Genomic DNA, 16,463 nt, shown 5'->3' with positions numbered 1-16,463 from the left:
TAGAAGACAACCATGTAGTTACAACTTAACAAGTCGATATCATTGTCACACTGAGACGTGGCAGGATAATGATAAAAGGCTTACATTCTGATACAGGTTTCACAACAAAATAGCAACTGCAGGTTTTCAATCCCGAAGGGCGAAAGAATTGTCAGATAAGTTCACCAGTCGAAGACCCAATGTAGCAAAAAATTACAAGCACCCACCATGTGTCCATTATATCGATAGCATCAGTTGTTGCCAATAACATGCAAATTAGTTATCAACTGCAATCAAATCCATACAAACTGCCCTAACCTGCATCTCAAGACCCACAGCACGCTGATCTTGTGGCTGCAGTACCCTCGGCGACTCCCTGCTCTGGTTTGTTGATCTTGATTGTCCGGTCCTGCAACAAATTCATGATTGATTAAGCCGCGAACGAAGCGTATTGCTCTAGTTAAGTGTGAGAAAATTCTTTCCACCTCAGGTTTGCTATCTGTTTCGGAAAGCCTTTGTTTGATGTCTCTAGCTATTGAGAAGAAGACTTGTTCCACATTGAGATTTGTCTTGGCACTCTGCACAGCACAAAAACCAGCAATCAGATATCGAAACTACCTTTAGATCATAAAGTTAAAAAAAAAGAGAGAATTACAACTTACAGTCTCGAAGAACTTGATTCCATACTCATCAGCAAGTGCTTGTCCACTTGCAGTAGGCACAGCCTGAACAATTGCAAAGTTAAACAACCTTCTCGGGGGAGGCTGAGTGATTATCGTAATTGGTAGGAAATAGCACAGAATTATGTTATGCCACCAAGGAACGTACCCGTTTGCTTTCGTCCATATCAGCCTTGTTTCCAACAAGAATCTTGTTTACGTTGTCAGAAGCATGCTGTTCAATGTTCCGGATCCAATTCCTAATGTCTGTCGAGAGCAGTGTGCAATAAGTCATAAGGAGATAAAATAATGTCAGCAAATAGCTACATAAATTGTGTAAAGGTGATTACTGTTAAAAGATGACTCGTCGGTAACATCATAAACAAAGCAAGATACCCATGGCACCTCGATAATAAGCTGGTAAAACATAAAAGGTGGGGTGTCAGCAAAACATACACACTCAAAGCACTAGCTTCGTATATAAAAGAATATAAACCAACCGGTTGTTATAGTTCGGAAACGCTCTTGACCAGCTGTATCCCAAATTTGTAGTTTAATTCGCTTGGCATCCAATTCTATAGTTCTTATTTTAAAATCAATACTGTGCAAAAGTCAGGTAATTTGTAGTCAGAACAACAAAGTTGTCCAACAGTAAAATGATCATTTAAAAAAAAAACTAACAGAGGATGAAGCTTAACCCACCCAATTGTAGTAATGAAACTTGTCGTGAAGGAGCCATCGGAGAAACGCAGGAGGAGACAACTCTTCCCAACACCTATAGGAAAATATGTCAAAACCATAGAAAATTCACAGTAGAGAAACTTGAAAAAAATAATAGTTCTTCTATTTGTAAATTTAGTAGGGCCTGATGCATTTTGCTTTACACAACCTTATGCACTCTCCTTCTATTACCTCACAACCATACTGTGTAGTGAGGATAGATTAACTGCACAAATCAACAAGGACTATGCTACTCTACAGAAGTCACATGTCATTTACAATCATTCATAGAACAGTAACAATTAATTGATCTAGTTAAGGAGTATAACATAAGGCTGAAATTTCCACAAAGCAATTAGATAAGGAACAAAAAGCAGATTAAAAAATCACAAAACATTTGATAAAAACTTAGATAATGTAGTTTTACTTAATAGGAGATTCACCAACAAAACAATACTTGAGCAGTTGAACCTTATTCCTACAGATTTCCCTATGAAAACAGGGTTGAATGTTGATTTCCTTGGTACAAACACAATTAAAAGCGAACTATTAGAACTGTCGATTATTCCTAGCAAAATTTAAACAATAAAAGAAGATCATTTATGGTTAGCTTGATAAAGAACCCAAGTCGCAGTTCTGATAAAAAAAAAGGAAAAAAAACATTAAAGACAATGAGAAAGCTAGGCCTAATCAATAATTTAGTAGATACCAAAGACAAAAAAAGTTAATGCCCATCTCTAAATGGCATGGCAAATCCTGGGTTGTGCATATGCATCAAGAAATCAGGTAACCATCTACTTTTACCATTCAGCAATACAAGCACGATGAACAACACTGCCATATATTTTGGATAAGAATTTAATCTGTCAAAAAAAAATACATAAAGTAAAGATTCTGTGGACCTCCTACAGCAACTAATTGATTTTTTAAAAAACCTTGATATGTACTATGTACTCTCATAAGTCATAAGTTCTATAGGTATAATCCAGATAAAAGTCTAGGGTTACTGCTTTATCCCAGAGGATGTGAACTAAAAAATACATACTTGATACAGGGACTCAAACTTTCTAGAGGCATTTATATTACAAGGAAAGACTCTTGACATGTGGGACGGCATGCTAATCAAAAAACCAAGGGAGCCTTGCTAGTCACTTTTGAAACTAAGTCCACGATCTTGGTTGATGCTATTCCTAGAGCTAGAGACCCTCCCTGGTTATCATATACTTGTAACAGAGTTATCAAACTCTCAATTCTCGCCTCCTTATAGGCTTTAGAATTTATCATATAGAGAATTGAATGAACAAGCAACCAACTAACCAATTTTTTAGATAATGAACATCCTTGTACAATCAGTAGAACTTCCAACAGAAATCTTTGAGGTCAAATATTTTGGGACATGGTTTGTATTTTTTTTGTGTGTGTGTGTGTGCCAGAGTGCCCTTTTTTATGGTTTGTATTTTTAAAAAAGTTTCCTTTTACCATAAAATGCCAGAGAGCCAGATCAAGTATCATAGTCTTTCATTAAATAACAATTAATGAACATCCTTGTACAATCAGGAGAACTTCCAACAGAAATCTTTGAGGTCAGATATTTTGGGATATGGTTTGCATTTTTTTTTTGTGCACCGGGGTGCCCTTTTTTATGGTTTGTATTTTTTTAAAAAAGTTTCCTTTTACCATAAAATGCCAGAGAGCCAGATCAAGTATCATAGTCTTTCATTAAATAACAATTAAATCACTTTAAGGGGGAATGTACGTATAAAACTTGACTCATGAGAGATTAATCCATGGAGATACAATATATAATTGCTGATAGTCTTCCAAATCTTAAAACAACAAATCCTCAGATAGTTCAAATCCATGGTATATATTTCAAAAGAACTTGCAACTGTAAGTGGACAAAATCTGATATGTGTAAATGAGCACATTAGACACTAACTTCAATAAGAAAACCACATACGAGAAACAAGAACTTAGAGTCATTGCATACTTCTAAAATCAAATGCAATTGGGGGATCTGCTTAGTTGAAGAGAAATAGAAGGAAATAAAATAGGAAAGATACAAAATTAATTGTCTTTTTTCTCAAGAAAACGCTAGTTTTTGAATCCTCCCTATTCTTGTCATCTCTCACTACTCCAAGTAAACAGTTACTAAGGAGGCACACCCTCATTCCCTTGTGTAAAGCAAATTTGCAAAGAACCTATATACCCATGTGAATTTCCATATGACTTTCAAAAACCCTTAATTTAGGGTAAAAGGTCTTTCGTTTTAGGTTCCATTCATGAACAAATAGAATAAAAGAAGAGCAATTGAATTCCACCAAAACTTAATTTTTTCACAAGTAGTCCACCATCAGATATCTCCATGGCTATATGTGTACATCAAGATCTCCAAGATAGAATCAGAAAGCCATAGTCCCAACTATTTGAGGTTGATTACACAAATGTTATCACTAGCAATATTAAAAATAATCAAATCATTTTTTGTTATGCCAAATAAAGTTTCCATGATCTCCCCTCTTCTACTCTATTTGATTCAACTCTTCTAACTATAAAATCAATTGCTTGTCTTAAACATGTCCATACAATCTCAACTTATTTTCTATGATCTTATCATCACATAATTCCAAATTCCATGAGGGTTGCCAAACTTATCAAAGTTAATCTGTCGCATAACACAAATACCCAGCCAGACAATCAAAATTGTGAGATCCAACAAAAACCTAGCGCCAACATAATCTTTGACGAGGCATAAAATCTTTATACAAATCAGCAACCCATAATAGATCCCCAAATTTCAATATTTATGCAGATCTATCCAATCAATACCGAAACATCGTGTCCGACATGGGCCAAATCACAAATGCGGCAGAAAGGGAAAAAACAGAAGAAAGACTGGACCTTTTAGATGAAAAGCGGATCAGAAGACAGAGAAAACCATACCGCTGTCTCCTATCAGAAGAAGCTTGATCAGGTAATCGTAATCGGCCCGTGCCCTAGCAGGTGGAGCAGCCATCGCTGTAGCCACCTATCAAGTAATCAACGATCCCCTCCCCTAAGCCACCTCCACCGCAGAACCCCTTCCCTCCCTCCTGAGTAAGACGATCGAAATCCCCAACCGATCAGGCGATGCACCGGGGGAAGCCCAAAGGGTGACCAACAACGCAGGAGGAAAAATAATGAGCAAAGAAAAAGGAGAACAGCTTACGAGACTTCCCGATCCGTGAAGAGGAGGAAGAAGGCGTGAAGATCTCGACAGGAGGAGGGATGGAAGAGCCGCCTTCCGTCCTGTGGCCGTGCGTCGGCCGTCGAAGCAGGAGCCGAAGCGACCACCGCGACACGCTATTTATCGTTCGTATAATTTGTTTTATAGGAAATGACAGCCCCCAATCGCACCTGCTTTTTTAGTGGACCGATCGCTGGGTCCGACACACCAATCCCCCCGAGTAAGCGTTTCGCGTGCGAATTGAAATAGGACAAAAAAATTATTAAGCCGGAGAAGATGATTGGATTACAGATAATAAACAGTAATGAGGAGTTTGATTAAGAGTGACTAATTACCGGCTCGTCGTAATTATGATCCATAATTAAAGATTAATTCAAATCTAAAATTTCATGTGTAAATGCGTTAAAATTGGCGTGTACCATCTGTTTACTGCATTCCGTTAATTATCTATGAGAAAGATAATTATTATCTTGATTTTATCAAAATTTTATTCTTATCTATTTCAATTAATTAACTCAATTATATTCCAAAGACTACTCACAAGGTAACATAATATTGAAAATATTGCATGAAGAACATTCTTTTTGGTATGTTTTTTTTTTGAGAGATATTTAAAATATATAATTTTTAAAATTGATCTTAAATTAAAGTTAATATTTTTTAAATAAAGAAATAAAATTAGGTCCCCAATAGGCATAGGCCTTAATTGGGCTTATAAGCAGATAGTACTTGAAAGGAGATTGTTAAATAGGAGGAAGGAAAATGCCATTCTATTAAAAATTGAGCAGCCAAAGTTTGTAAAACACAATTGTTGTGACAAACATAGTAATCATATAATTATTGATAGAAACTCGTGTTATATCTCGCGAAAAATTGAAGAAAAAAATAAGAATGGGAATAGGATGAAGGTCGACCTCTAATAATTAATATAATTGATTAATTAAAAGAGTTTGTTTCATTACTTATTTTTAAAATATTATATAATGATTCTATATATAATTCTACGATAATATCAAATCAATATAAAAATTATTAGAGATAATGATTAATAAATATAATAACCTATTAAAAGCATAATTATTAATAAATTCAATGATCTTATCTAAATTAATAATAAATCTAATAACATATTCTAAAAATTAATATTTTGAAGCTATTTAAAATCATATCAATTATTTATCAACTAATTTAACTTTTTATCATATAACAAATTAAGAAAAAGATCATCTATCTTGAATGAAATCTAAATAGATGGATTATCAAAAAAAAAAATCTTCATTTGAAATTTAATATGTCTAGTGGCCGTTCATTAATGCAAATACGTTATAATTTAACCTTTATTCAGGCATGGCTAGTGGCCGGTCATTTATGCAAATTTTCTATCCTTTTTAGCTATAATATAATATAATATACCTCATTTTCCTTAATTTATAGCGACTTATAATTTATATATTTTTAACAGAATAATTAAAAAAACATTTTAAACATTTTTAACAGAATAATATATCTTCTCATTTTAATATAGTGACCTAATAAATATATCTCATCGTAATTATTTTAAGTAATAATTAAAAAAAATTAAATTATAAATAGATAAGCAAGGGCGGACGGCAGTCGACAAAAATCAAGAATCAAGATGAGCGCCTCGGACGACCTCGATCTCGTGCTCTCCCAGCAGAGGTGCGAGCTAATGGCCGCGACCGTCGCCGAGTCCGACCTTGATCTCGCCTTCCGCCTCCAGATGGAGGAAGCGATGGCCGCCTCCCTCGCTGATCTCCCATCCAACGCCCCTTCTTCCTCTACGGCCGCCACTGCAGCCGCTTCCTCCTCCTCCTCCTTTCCGCCTATCGTCGCTGATTCCGACCGAGGAGGCATCTCCGACGCCATCCTATTCCAGACCCTCGAGGTCGAACGCGTGCACGACGAGATGAGGGACCTCGAGCGGTCCCGAGCCGAGGTGCGCCGCATGACTGATGACATCCACCGCCTCGCTCACGACGAGCGCCTCGCTCGCGAAATCGACGAGATGCCAGAGGACGAGTGGGAGGAGTACGGAGACCATATCGAGCGGCCTATCGAGAACGTCGAGGCCGTCGAGGCGCCTGCCTTTCGCCTCTACTTCAAGGGCATGGTCAGCGAGGGCTTCTTGAATGGCCGTTTGGTCCATCTCGCCGCCATTGCAGCGGCCGTCTGCGATCCCAACGGAAATCTGTTGCTTAAAATCCAGAAGCCGGTGCCGATCGCGGACGTTGGCACCTGCCGCGAGGTAGTGGAAACGGCGGCGCTGATCGAGGGGCTGAATGCGGTCATCTCGTTAGGCATCAAGAACATATCCGTGTTCTGCGACTACAAGGTTCTTTACAATCACGTGAGTACGTTATTTCCACGAACTTTTTGGTTTTGCTTCTCAAGCTCCATCTCTTAGATTTCACTTTCCCATCGTAACTAAAAGATTCTTTACTACTACATGTTTCTTTTTTGTCAATTTGGGTCTCTCATCAGTGCAGATCGCAGAATATTTGGATATTATATGATGAAGATGGTCGGATTCCGCAGTGCCAATTACCTGAACTCATAACTTTATGTTTGATATTTACTAGTGATTCTATCTTTTAACAACTGGGGCGCTGTTTGTGTATATCAACTACTACAGCTATTAAGGCTTAGTTTGGAATTGTTTTTGCAACTGCGAGAACATATCAGATTAAAAATTGAATGTGAGAAAGTAGCTGAGGGACAATGGATAGTGTTTTTGGCAAACCTACAATGGAAGTGAGGTTTCTCTATTTGAGGTGCACAGTAAAATTATGATTAAATGTGGTAAGAGTACAAATGGCTATAAGGGGTTCTGTTAAAAAAGAAAATCAACTTTGTACTATGTATTTTTTCACAATATTATGTGAGGTTTGATTTCTTTTTATATTGCCTAAAGAATATTAATTTAACTTTTAATAGTAACTCTATGAGTTGATTTATAGAGTCATACTTTAATATTTGTGTTGATAAATTCATCTTGTTTATTAAATTCTTGATTCAAAGCATATAACTCGATCTATTTAGAAGAGTCTAATAAGTAATAAATGAAATAATAACTTATACAAATTAATGACTTAATATCAACTCATAAGGTTACAACTAAAGAAAGACAAAGTGAGATCTCACATGAAAGGAATTAGGTTTAGGATATAAATATATATTTCTCAAAATGATGAAAAGGTAAATTTTGTCTTATAAAAATTTATAAGTAAAAAAGCAAAAAAAAATGTGCAATTCCCTTCCACTTTGAGCTTCCCTATTGTGATTTTTACAAACACTTCTTTGTCATAATTGTGAAACAACTAGAACAATTGCCTTTGTGTAGAAGAAGAAACTTATAATGTGGAAACTTAGAGATAGTTAACGGTAAGGTCGTAATGGTGGAGTCAATACCATGTGGTTTGTCTCATTGAGATTAGGCTCTAATAGTGAGGGTGATCAGAAGTTTTGTCATTTCTAGGCATTCTTCATCTTCCTCTTTTCAATGTTGTGTCATGGTGTTTTCGTCTTTATTTATTCACATGATGCCACATTATGGTTTGTCTCATTGAGACTAGGCTCTAACAGTGAGGTAAGCCAGAGACCCAGGGTTCATTATAAGTTTTGTCATTTTAAAGCTTTCTTCATCTTCCTCTTTTCAATGTTGTGTTGTGGTTTTCTTGTCTTTCTTTATTCATATGATGCCACCAGGACTCAAGTTACGAATTGTCTTATTATCAACATCATCAACATGATATGTTAATCTCATCTAGTTGAGTTGGCTACATGGATCTTATCCTCCATTGAACTCTATGCAAGCATATCGCTAGTAATGCTCAAATTTCTTAAATCATTTTTAGTAGGATGGGTAACTCTTTTTAACTTGGGTGAATGATAAGAAGAGAAAAGGAAGAGAGGAAGAAAATCACAAAATTACACATTCATCACAGTTCACTTTTATACATTATGTTCTACTTTCTCTTTCGTTCTCTTTTTTCTTCCTCATTATTTATCCAAGTAAAACATAGCTTATATTTAAACATGAGTTAATCAATGATGTAATAGGCTCATGTTGATTATTTTGACTACAGATCACTATGTTTCTCAGCTAGAGGTTAAAACTATCAATGTTTGTGTTTTTATCTGTCTTGGTTATGTGACAATTATGATCTGTATTCATATCTCATTCAGATATCCTTGGTGGATAAATAAGAATTTGTTGGGTTAATTTTTTTATAAGTAGAGAGGTATATGTGCAGCGCTACTTGAGTTTTTCACATTTTGTGAACTGTCCAAATTTATGATATGTGGAGCATAGTTTTAAAATGCTAAGCAGCTGCCTTGGTTGTTTTGCCAAGGGCGTGCACTATGCCTAGTGGCTAGGTGGCCCTTTTAAAAAGTCTCACAGATGATCCACCTAGGCAGCTGGGCAAATCTAAATAATTTTTTTTTTTTAAAGTTGTTGATTCATTTAACATTAGGTATCTTTTCGTTATTTTGATATTGTAGTATGACATTAATTATAAGCTAGCTATGTGGTTTCTTGCAATTTATATTTATAATTATAAATTATTAATTTTATATTTTATTGTGATTTTTGTTTCTATTGTTGTTAGGTGTTTAATGTTAATGCTTATTTATGAATTGTAAATTTGTTTTGATTGATTAAGGATATAGTTGTTATATATTTATACACATTAATATTGTCATTCTTAATTTAATTTATTTCTCTTTCTTATTTTAATATTATTATACAATTGATTGCCTATTTGCCTAAGTATTAGGCAATGGGCCGACCGCTTATGACCTTGAACCACTTTTTAATACCTTAATGTGGAGCAAGTATGAATGGGAAAAAAAATTGATATCATTTTTTGGTACTGTTGCCAGTATAACATAGTCAAGGTAAGATAGGACAATGGAAGTTGGCGAAAACATACCAGGATATTGTGAGGTCATGCATTGTTTGCTAGTTAAGAATAGACCCAGAATGGTGGTTAGGTTAGCACTGGTGTTATTCTTGTTTTTCAAATTTTAGTGTTGATTTTCATGTTGATACTGAGATTTTTTTCTAATTATGCTAACTAATGGCAGCATAATTATTACGGTAAAGGTTATATGAGTCTACTTGTGTGCTGAACCACCAAATTTAAACAATACAGATATGGATTTTTGAAACATATTTCATTCTGTAGCTTCTCTAAATCTGATGGCAGCAAAAATTTTCCTCTACACTAAACAAAGTTTGAGATACGTTGGTTGATTTTGAAGTGCTTGATGATCGACGAGTCAATCTTTGTGGCTGTCACCATCTGGGTCTCCTTGTATCAATTACTTCAAGAGTTCAAGCTGAATCAATTAGATGGCATAAACTTCCAACATGCTCCATAAATCACCCACGGAGACCAACATGCCCACCTTGCCGAGGCTCTTGTAGAGTGGACACAAAAAGTGTGCTATTCTCCATTTGGAAGGCATGGTTCCTCTAGGCCAGTGCTTCATTTTATTAGACTTAACAACGATAGGCCTCACTGTTGCTCCCCATGCACATTTACACCATGGAATTCAGTTTCGGCTTGGCTAAATGCATGATCTATTAGTATACATGATGCAAAACACTTGACTACGTAAAGATAGTTGTCTCACATCCTTGATCTGTCAAAGTTGAACTACTACCGTACCATCTACTTTATCATAAGTGCATAACCATGAAGTTAACATGAAGGTGTATTCAAGGTGTATTGATTTAGGTTGCTAATGATGTTGCAGCTCAACATGAAGAGTCTGAAGGTCCTGACATCTTCACGTATCTTCCAACTATTAGCAACCAATAGGGAAGGGAAATAATGAGAAAATTCATGGAGACTTTACATTGAGGGCATCAACGTAATGGAATGGTGGAAGGTTGGTTACTGACATTGAAAACACAATGGTTGACCTCATGAAGAGAGTAAGCCTACAATGTAATGGGATAGTGCATATCCTTGGCAACAACTGTGAGGAGTGGGTGATCGAATAAAGTTTAGCTATGACTACTAGATAACTTCATTATAAAGTGTAGTCGAGAACTTTATTGCTCAAACTTGGCGAATCCACTCTTCTCGCAACTAAAACTTGACACAAACCTTATAAAGAATGTCCTACAATTTGCTTCATTTAGCTTTAGAATTAATCTATCTTAAACCAACAAGATAGTTTCTAAATAGCAATGTCGATTGTTTGTACGGCTCCGAATCACTACCAATCAAATTGAATGGAAAATTAATCGTGTGGGGCCGCTAAGGTGGCGAATTCCATCTTTTTTGTAGAAAAGAATGGAAAACCAAATCGAAAAAACTCGGAATCACCAATTCACTAGTTGAATCAATAGGTCAGGTCAATTGGTCAAATTGCATATAAATAAATATCTAATTTTATAAATTAAAAGAATAGATAGTACAAAAAGTAACGGGGCGTTTGATTTTATTTTATTTTTTATTTTTTTAAAATTATTATTTGCTTTGTATTTTTTAATCTTTTTTTTGAAAAATAAAAAATTATTTTTTAAGAAAATAAAAAATGACAAGTAAAAAAAAATATGAAAATGTGACTGTAGTAACGCCGAATGCCTCCAAATTTGACTCTAAATTTCTTTTCGACGTCGCAACCTCATCGCATAACTCTTTTTCTCCCTCGACTTAAGGGTTGCAATTTTGACCCCCTGACAACTTAGGCATCTCTGCCTCGGCCTCCACGAACTCGGGCCTCCGGTGGGAACCGTGACGTCGGTGCTAAAAATCAGACATTTCTTCTGTTTCCCATAAAGCGGAGAGGAAAGGAGCGACCTTTAGGGGTCGAAGGCAGCTCTCAGCCTCAGAAGTGATGGAATTCTCTCCTCTGAGTTAAAGTTGAGGATTAGGGAGGCAAAACGGGCAGCGCGCGAAGGGGAGTCGGCGACAGAGGGGTTGACGGAAGGTGCGAGCTTGCGGTACGGGAGGCAACGAAAGGAGACTCGGCGGTGAGATAACCCTCTCCATGATTCCAAGCGACCGACACTGAGGGATATCCAAGTAGCAGAGAAAAGCTTGAACAGGTTGGAAATTCAATAACCAAAACTCAACCTCGGAATCGTTACAACTTACAAGACAGTAACAATCCTTTTTTTACTAATCTTGTTCTTGAAGGGATGGGAACAGGAAAGGAAGCATCCAAGGAAGAGGATTAGAAATCCGTCGACGCAAACAATGTATTGGTGAGATAGAAATATTCGTAGTCGCATCTCAAAAACAAACTATTTAATCCGATTTGTTTGGTATTTCGTCTCTTGAATGTTTTTTCTTTTCTAAATTTTTTATCAAATTATGTTGATCCTCTTTTGAGTTTTTAATTATACTATAATTATTTATTTAATAAATTTTATTTTTTATAATTTAGATATCTAATTCTTTGAATCAATTAATTTTAATTTATTTTCCACCCCACGATCTGATACGATACTATCCCACACGGTCAATTAGATTTGACTCCTTTTTTATATGATTTTTTCTTTTTCTATGAATAAGATTATCTTTTTATTAAAAATAATTATTTTATTTATAATTTTTCATATTAACAAATCAAATATATTTTTTAATTTTCTTTTCTAAAAAATAAAAAATAAAATATCAAATCAAACGCATTTTTTATTTTCTAAAAATTAAATCAGAAAATAAAAAAATAAAAAAAAAATAAAAATTCAAACTAAACGCCTCCTAAAATTTTCAAAACTAATTTATGATAAATCATTAAATAGAAATTATAAATTTTTAAAATAAATTAATTTACAGGGACCCATTCTGATTAAAGCCTGAGCCGCTAATTTTTCATTTTAAACATTATAGAGCAATTTTACTACAATTAAAAATGCTTAAAAGAGCTTTAATAAAATTTAAAATAATTTCAACAATTTCTCAAAAGACGCATATAAAATTTTAAAATTCTCAAAAAAAACACACATATCTAATTTTAATTTTACCCCAGTTGATTATTTTTCACTTCTCTTTCATTTACATATATATAATATTTTTCCTCTTTTCTCTTTCCTCTTAAATTAAATTAAACTAATTAAACATCTTATAAATTTTAATAAATAATCTTCAAAATTTATTTATTTTTCATTCTAAAATTTTAAAACAAAAGGTTAATAAAAATTAAAAATATTTTTTCTAATTTTTAATATCTAATTATAAAAAATAAAATTAATAATGTAAATTAATTTTATTAATAAAATAATAAAATAATAAATGATTTTGGTGTTAGATCTTCAGAAATCAACACTCCAGTGTTGGTTTTTCTCACCACAGACTGTGGTATTGGTCTTTAAAAATCAAACACTACAGTATTTTAAAAGTTTCAAATCGCTTTAAGCACTGTTGTAAGTGTCTTAAAATAATAAACGAGAGTTTATTTGAACTAAGTTCACCTAATATACCTATAGAATTTGAAATGGATTCAATCGGGACTCTTTAAGTCCATCAATAGATTTTGATCAAAACTCATTGATGGACTTAGACGACTTGAATTTTTGAAATTTTACAATGAAATGTAAGTGTGTAAAAAATAAATATAGTGAGAAATTCTAGTCCTGAGTCTCCTATATAAAATTATAGGCACATGTCAATTGGTACAAAACCTAAAACTTTTCTAAATCGTTTGAACAATATTAGAAATCCTTAACGATGATAACGAAGGACACCCTTGGACTTCTGGACACTACAGAAACCTACATGAGTTGAAATGAGCTCAATACTTTTGAAGTCCATTAATAAATTTTGATTGAAATTCATTAATGGACCTAGGAGACTTAGATTTATGAAAACTTGCAATGAGATGGGAGAGATTAATATGTAGAATGTATATATGATATCAAATCCTAGTTCTAAAATACGTAAGCGAAATTATGATCGTATGCCAACTAACACAAACTGTGATGTTGGTTTCTGAAGATCAATATCATAGTATTGGTTCCTCTCACACGCTGTGGCATTGATTTTCAAAGATAAGCACTAATGTGGTATGGATTCTGATTTCTGAAGACCAACACCATAGTGGTGTTGGTCTTCTGAAACCAACATCATAGTGTTGGTTTTTCTCACACATTGTAACGTTGATTTTCGAATATCAGCACTACTATGGTGCTGGCCTTCAGAAACCAACACCATTTTGAAAGTTTCAAATCGTTTTGAACACTGTTGGGAGGGCCTTAAAATAGTAAATGATAACTTATTTGGGTTAGGTCCAGCCTTGTGCATTACGTGTGTTTACACGTTTCACAAACATGCATAGAAGAAGAAATATAATAATTAAAATTAATTATTATAACACTTGCAACACATGCACGCATGCATGATACATGTACATAACATAACTAAAAATTAAAAATTTTTAAAATAATAATTTATTCTAAGTATACTTGACGGGTACCGTGAAATGAGATTAGCATCGATCGAACGGCTCTATCAAAGCTTTATCTCTACCAATGATTCACACCAAACTCTTATCTAGATAGCTTCCCAAATCACGAATTACGTCACCGTCTTCGGTACTAGCCGATGATCAGCTATGATCGATATGAGAAAAAACTTTAATATCGAAAACACGCAATAACATTTGTCACAACCGTTTTCCGAGACTTTCTAACTATCATCGGTAATTATATTTCCAACATAGATTCCGATGGTCAACTCTTGACCGCCAATTAAGGACAAACAGTCAAAATTTTTCCAATGAAGGTGAAACAACCTTCGACAGCTTAACAAGCTTCCGACAACCCGACCACAACACAGGATAGCATCTACAGCAGGAAGCTCCATCACTACGACAACATGTCCAGCGTTCCGGTAGCTTCACAGCCGTGAGCAGTGAACACCAGTGGTGGCTAGATTGCTTCTCATCCGTGGCCGACGGCTACTCTTCACAAGAGCTCCCCGCTAATTGGCAGCACTCGAGAGAGGAGGAGACAGTCGAACAAGCTCTTCACCAAGAGCTTCGGTCGGCGATTGAAATTTCCATCAGCTAGGGCGATCGGAGAAGAGGCAGTAGTCAGACAAGATCTTCACTAAGAGCTCCTATCGGCTACTGAGATCAACATCAGCTAGGGTGATTGGAGAAGAGGAGGCAGCCAGGATCTTTCCTCTCATGCGGCGGTCGGCAATCATCGCTCAGGGCAACAACCAAATCGCGATTTTTTAGTTAGGAAAAACGCAAACAGAGAAGAAGGAAAAAAGGGCGGCGCTCGAGGGAAGACGCGATCAACAGCGAAAATCGTGATTTCCTCTGCTCTTCTTCTCACGCGGCGCTTAATCGATCGGGAGAGATCGCGGTCTGTGAAGGTTGGCTGTCCGCGCGATCTGGAAGTAAGGCCGGCGGAGCTCGCGCGATCGGGAAGAACAACCGCGACGCATGATTAGGGATTCCGATCTCCCCCTCTGTTGCAACGACGACGACGAGCTCCTTAAGAAAGAAGCTCGTGAATTTCACACGAGCAAGACCCAAAAGAGCCGGCCGATTTAGGGTTAGGTTTTAGTTACGGTAGCGAACCAAATTGGTAAATGTAGCAAACCGGATTGGATTGGATGTAGGGTTTGAATGAATGTGATTAATCCTAACCATTAAGATCCAAGTGTTCATTTCTTTTTAAATGTTATATCTTAATACATCTTATTTCTTATTGAGTTTGGATCCAATCCAAAACCTCATCATTAGCTCAATACCTAAAACACATATTCCGATTAACTTAAATTTAGTTAAAAACCAAACTATTTGATTCTATAATCAAAATACCTCCGATTTAAACCAAACCAATTTAGTTTATTTTGTCTTCACAAGACGAAATCTATCATCGCTTCTGATATGTCAACATCTCTTCCATTAGAATCAAATTAATTTGGTTCATTTCATCTTTATAAGGCGAAATCCATTATCTTTGTCCTTCGTGTAGTCAAATCAGACTTTATTTCTCTCGATTTGAAAATCTAATTTTCAAACTCGTTTTAAATCCTTAAGAGAAACTTATAGTACGTGTAATCCAATATGTTTTCGACTATATTGGTCATCCGTAATTAACTATTAATTACGGAACGATCATGAGTGATACCTAATAGTACATCATGACCTCATTTGATCAAAAAAATAAACAATTAATTCCAAAACTATTTTTGAAACCTTCAGCAGCTACAATAAAACGTGTCTCGTTCTTTTCACCGTCTTATACCTGCTTAGTTTAAGACCTGATCTATATGTGTCAGTCCCCACTAGGCTGACTACGTCACACCTAGTTCAAACTTACTTTCTTATCTTGTGGATTCAAATTACTTATATATGTGTCTAAGAGTATCATACTCTTAACATACAATGCTTTAGTCAAAAACTTCAAATAACAATCCTGACAAACGGTCGCAAGATATATATCTCCTTTTTCAAAGAACTATGAATCCTCTGTAAGTTATCCAAACACTTTTAGGCACTTTGACTTTTACCCAATCATCCCGAGTGCAAGTCTCCATGACCAAGATGACTTGAATACCGCAAGTCAAAAGAAACTCACACTTAAACTGTATTGAGATCTTTATTGACATATCTTTATATATATAAAACTATATGAAATCTCATGACAAATCATTCAAATAAATTATTTACCTTTAATTAGCATTCACGTTTATTTCTCAACATTCAATATCTTCCACGTAAGAACAACTATTTAATAAACTAAGGAGTTTAAAACATATTAGTCTCAACAGAATCGACAACATTCATACTCATCAATTAAGAATAATTTCAACATTACTATTGTAATGCTATACCAATGTTATATTTAAATTATAATATTTAATTTTTAAAATTCTAAT

General features: G+C 35.0%; 1 protein-coding gene and 1 pseudogene across 1 annotated transcript; one reads left to right on the top strand and one right to left on the bottom strand.

Moving 5' to 3' along the window:
- Positions 1–4,674, bottom strand: LOC141846158 (ras-related protein RABE1c-like; annotated as a pseudogene).
- A 1,546-nt stretch (positions 4,675–6,220) lies between these two features.
- Positions 6,221–7,011, top strand: LOC141846828 (uncharacterized). The gene has a single exon (XM_074734888.1). The coding sequence runs from the start codon at positions 6,221–6,223 to the stop codon at positions 7,007–7,009; it is 789 nt and encodes a 262-aa protein (XP_074590989.1). The 3' UTR covers positions 7,010–7,011.
- The last annotated feature ends 9,452 nt before the right edge of the window (positions 7,012–16,463 follow it).

The sequence above is a fragment of the Curcuma longa genome, chromosome 15 (genome assembly GCF_044706935.1).
Source record: "Curcuma longa cultivar G26 ecotype Majalengka, Jawa Barat chromosome 15, ITB_CL_G26_1.1, whole genome shotgun sequence".
NCBI classification, from domain to species: domain Eukaryota; kingdom Viridiplantae; phylum Streptophyta; class Magnoliopsida; order Zingiberales; family Zingiberaceae; genus Curcuma; species Curcuma longa.
Note: the sequence above shows the minus strand (reverse complement) of the source record. Positions and strands in the feature narration are given on the sequence as shown.

What these genes read in the sequence shown, in the direction of transcription:
- LOC141846828 (XM_074734888.1), top strand. Translation starts at nt 6,221, where the DNA reads ATGAGCGCCTCGGACGACCTCGATCTCGTGCTCTCCCAGCAGAGGTGC.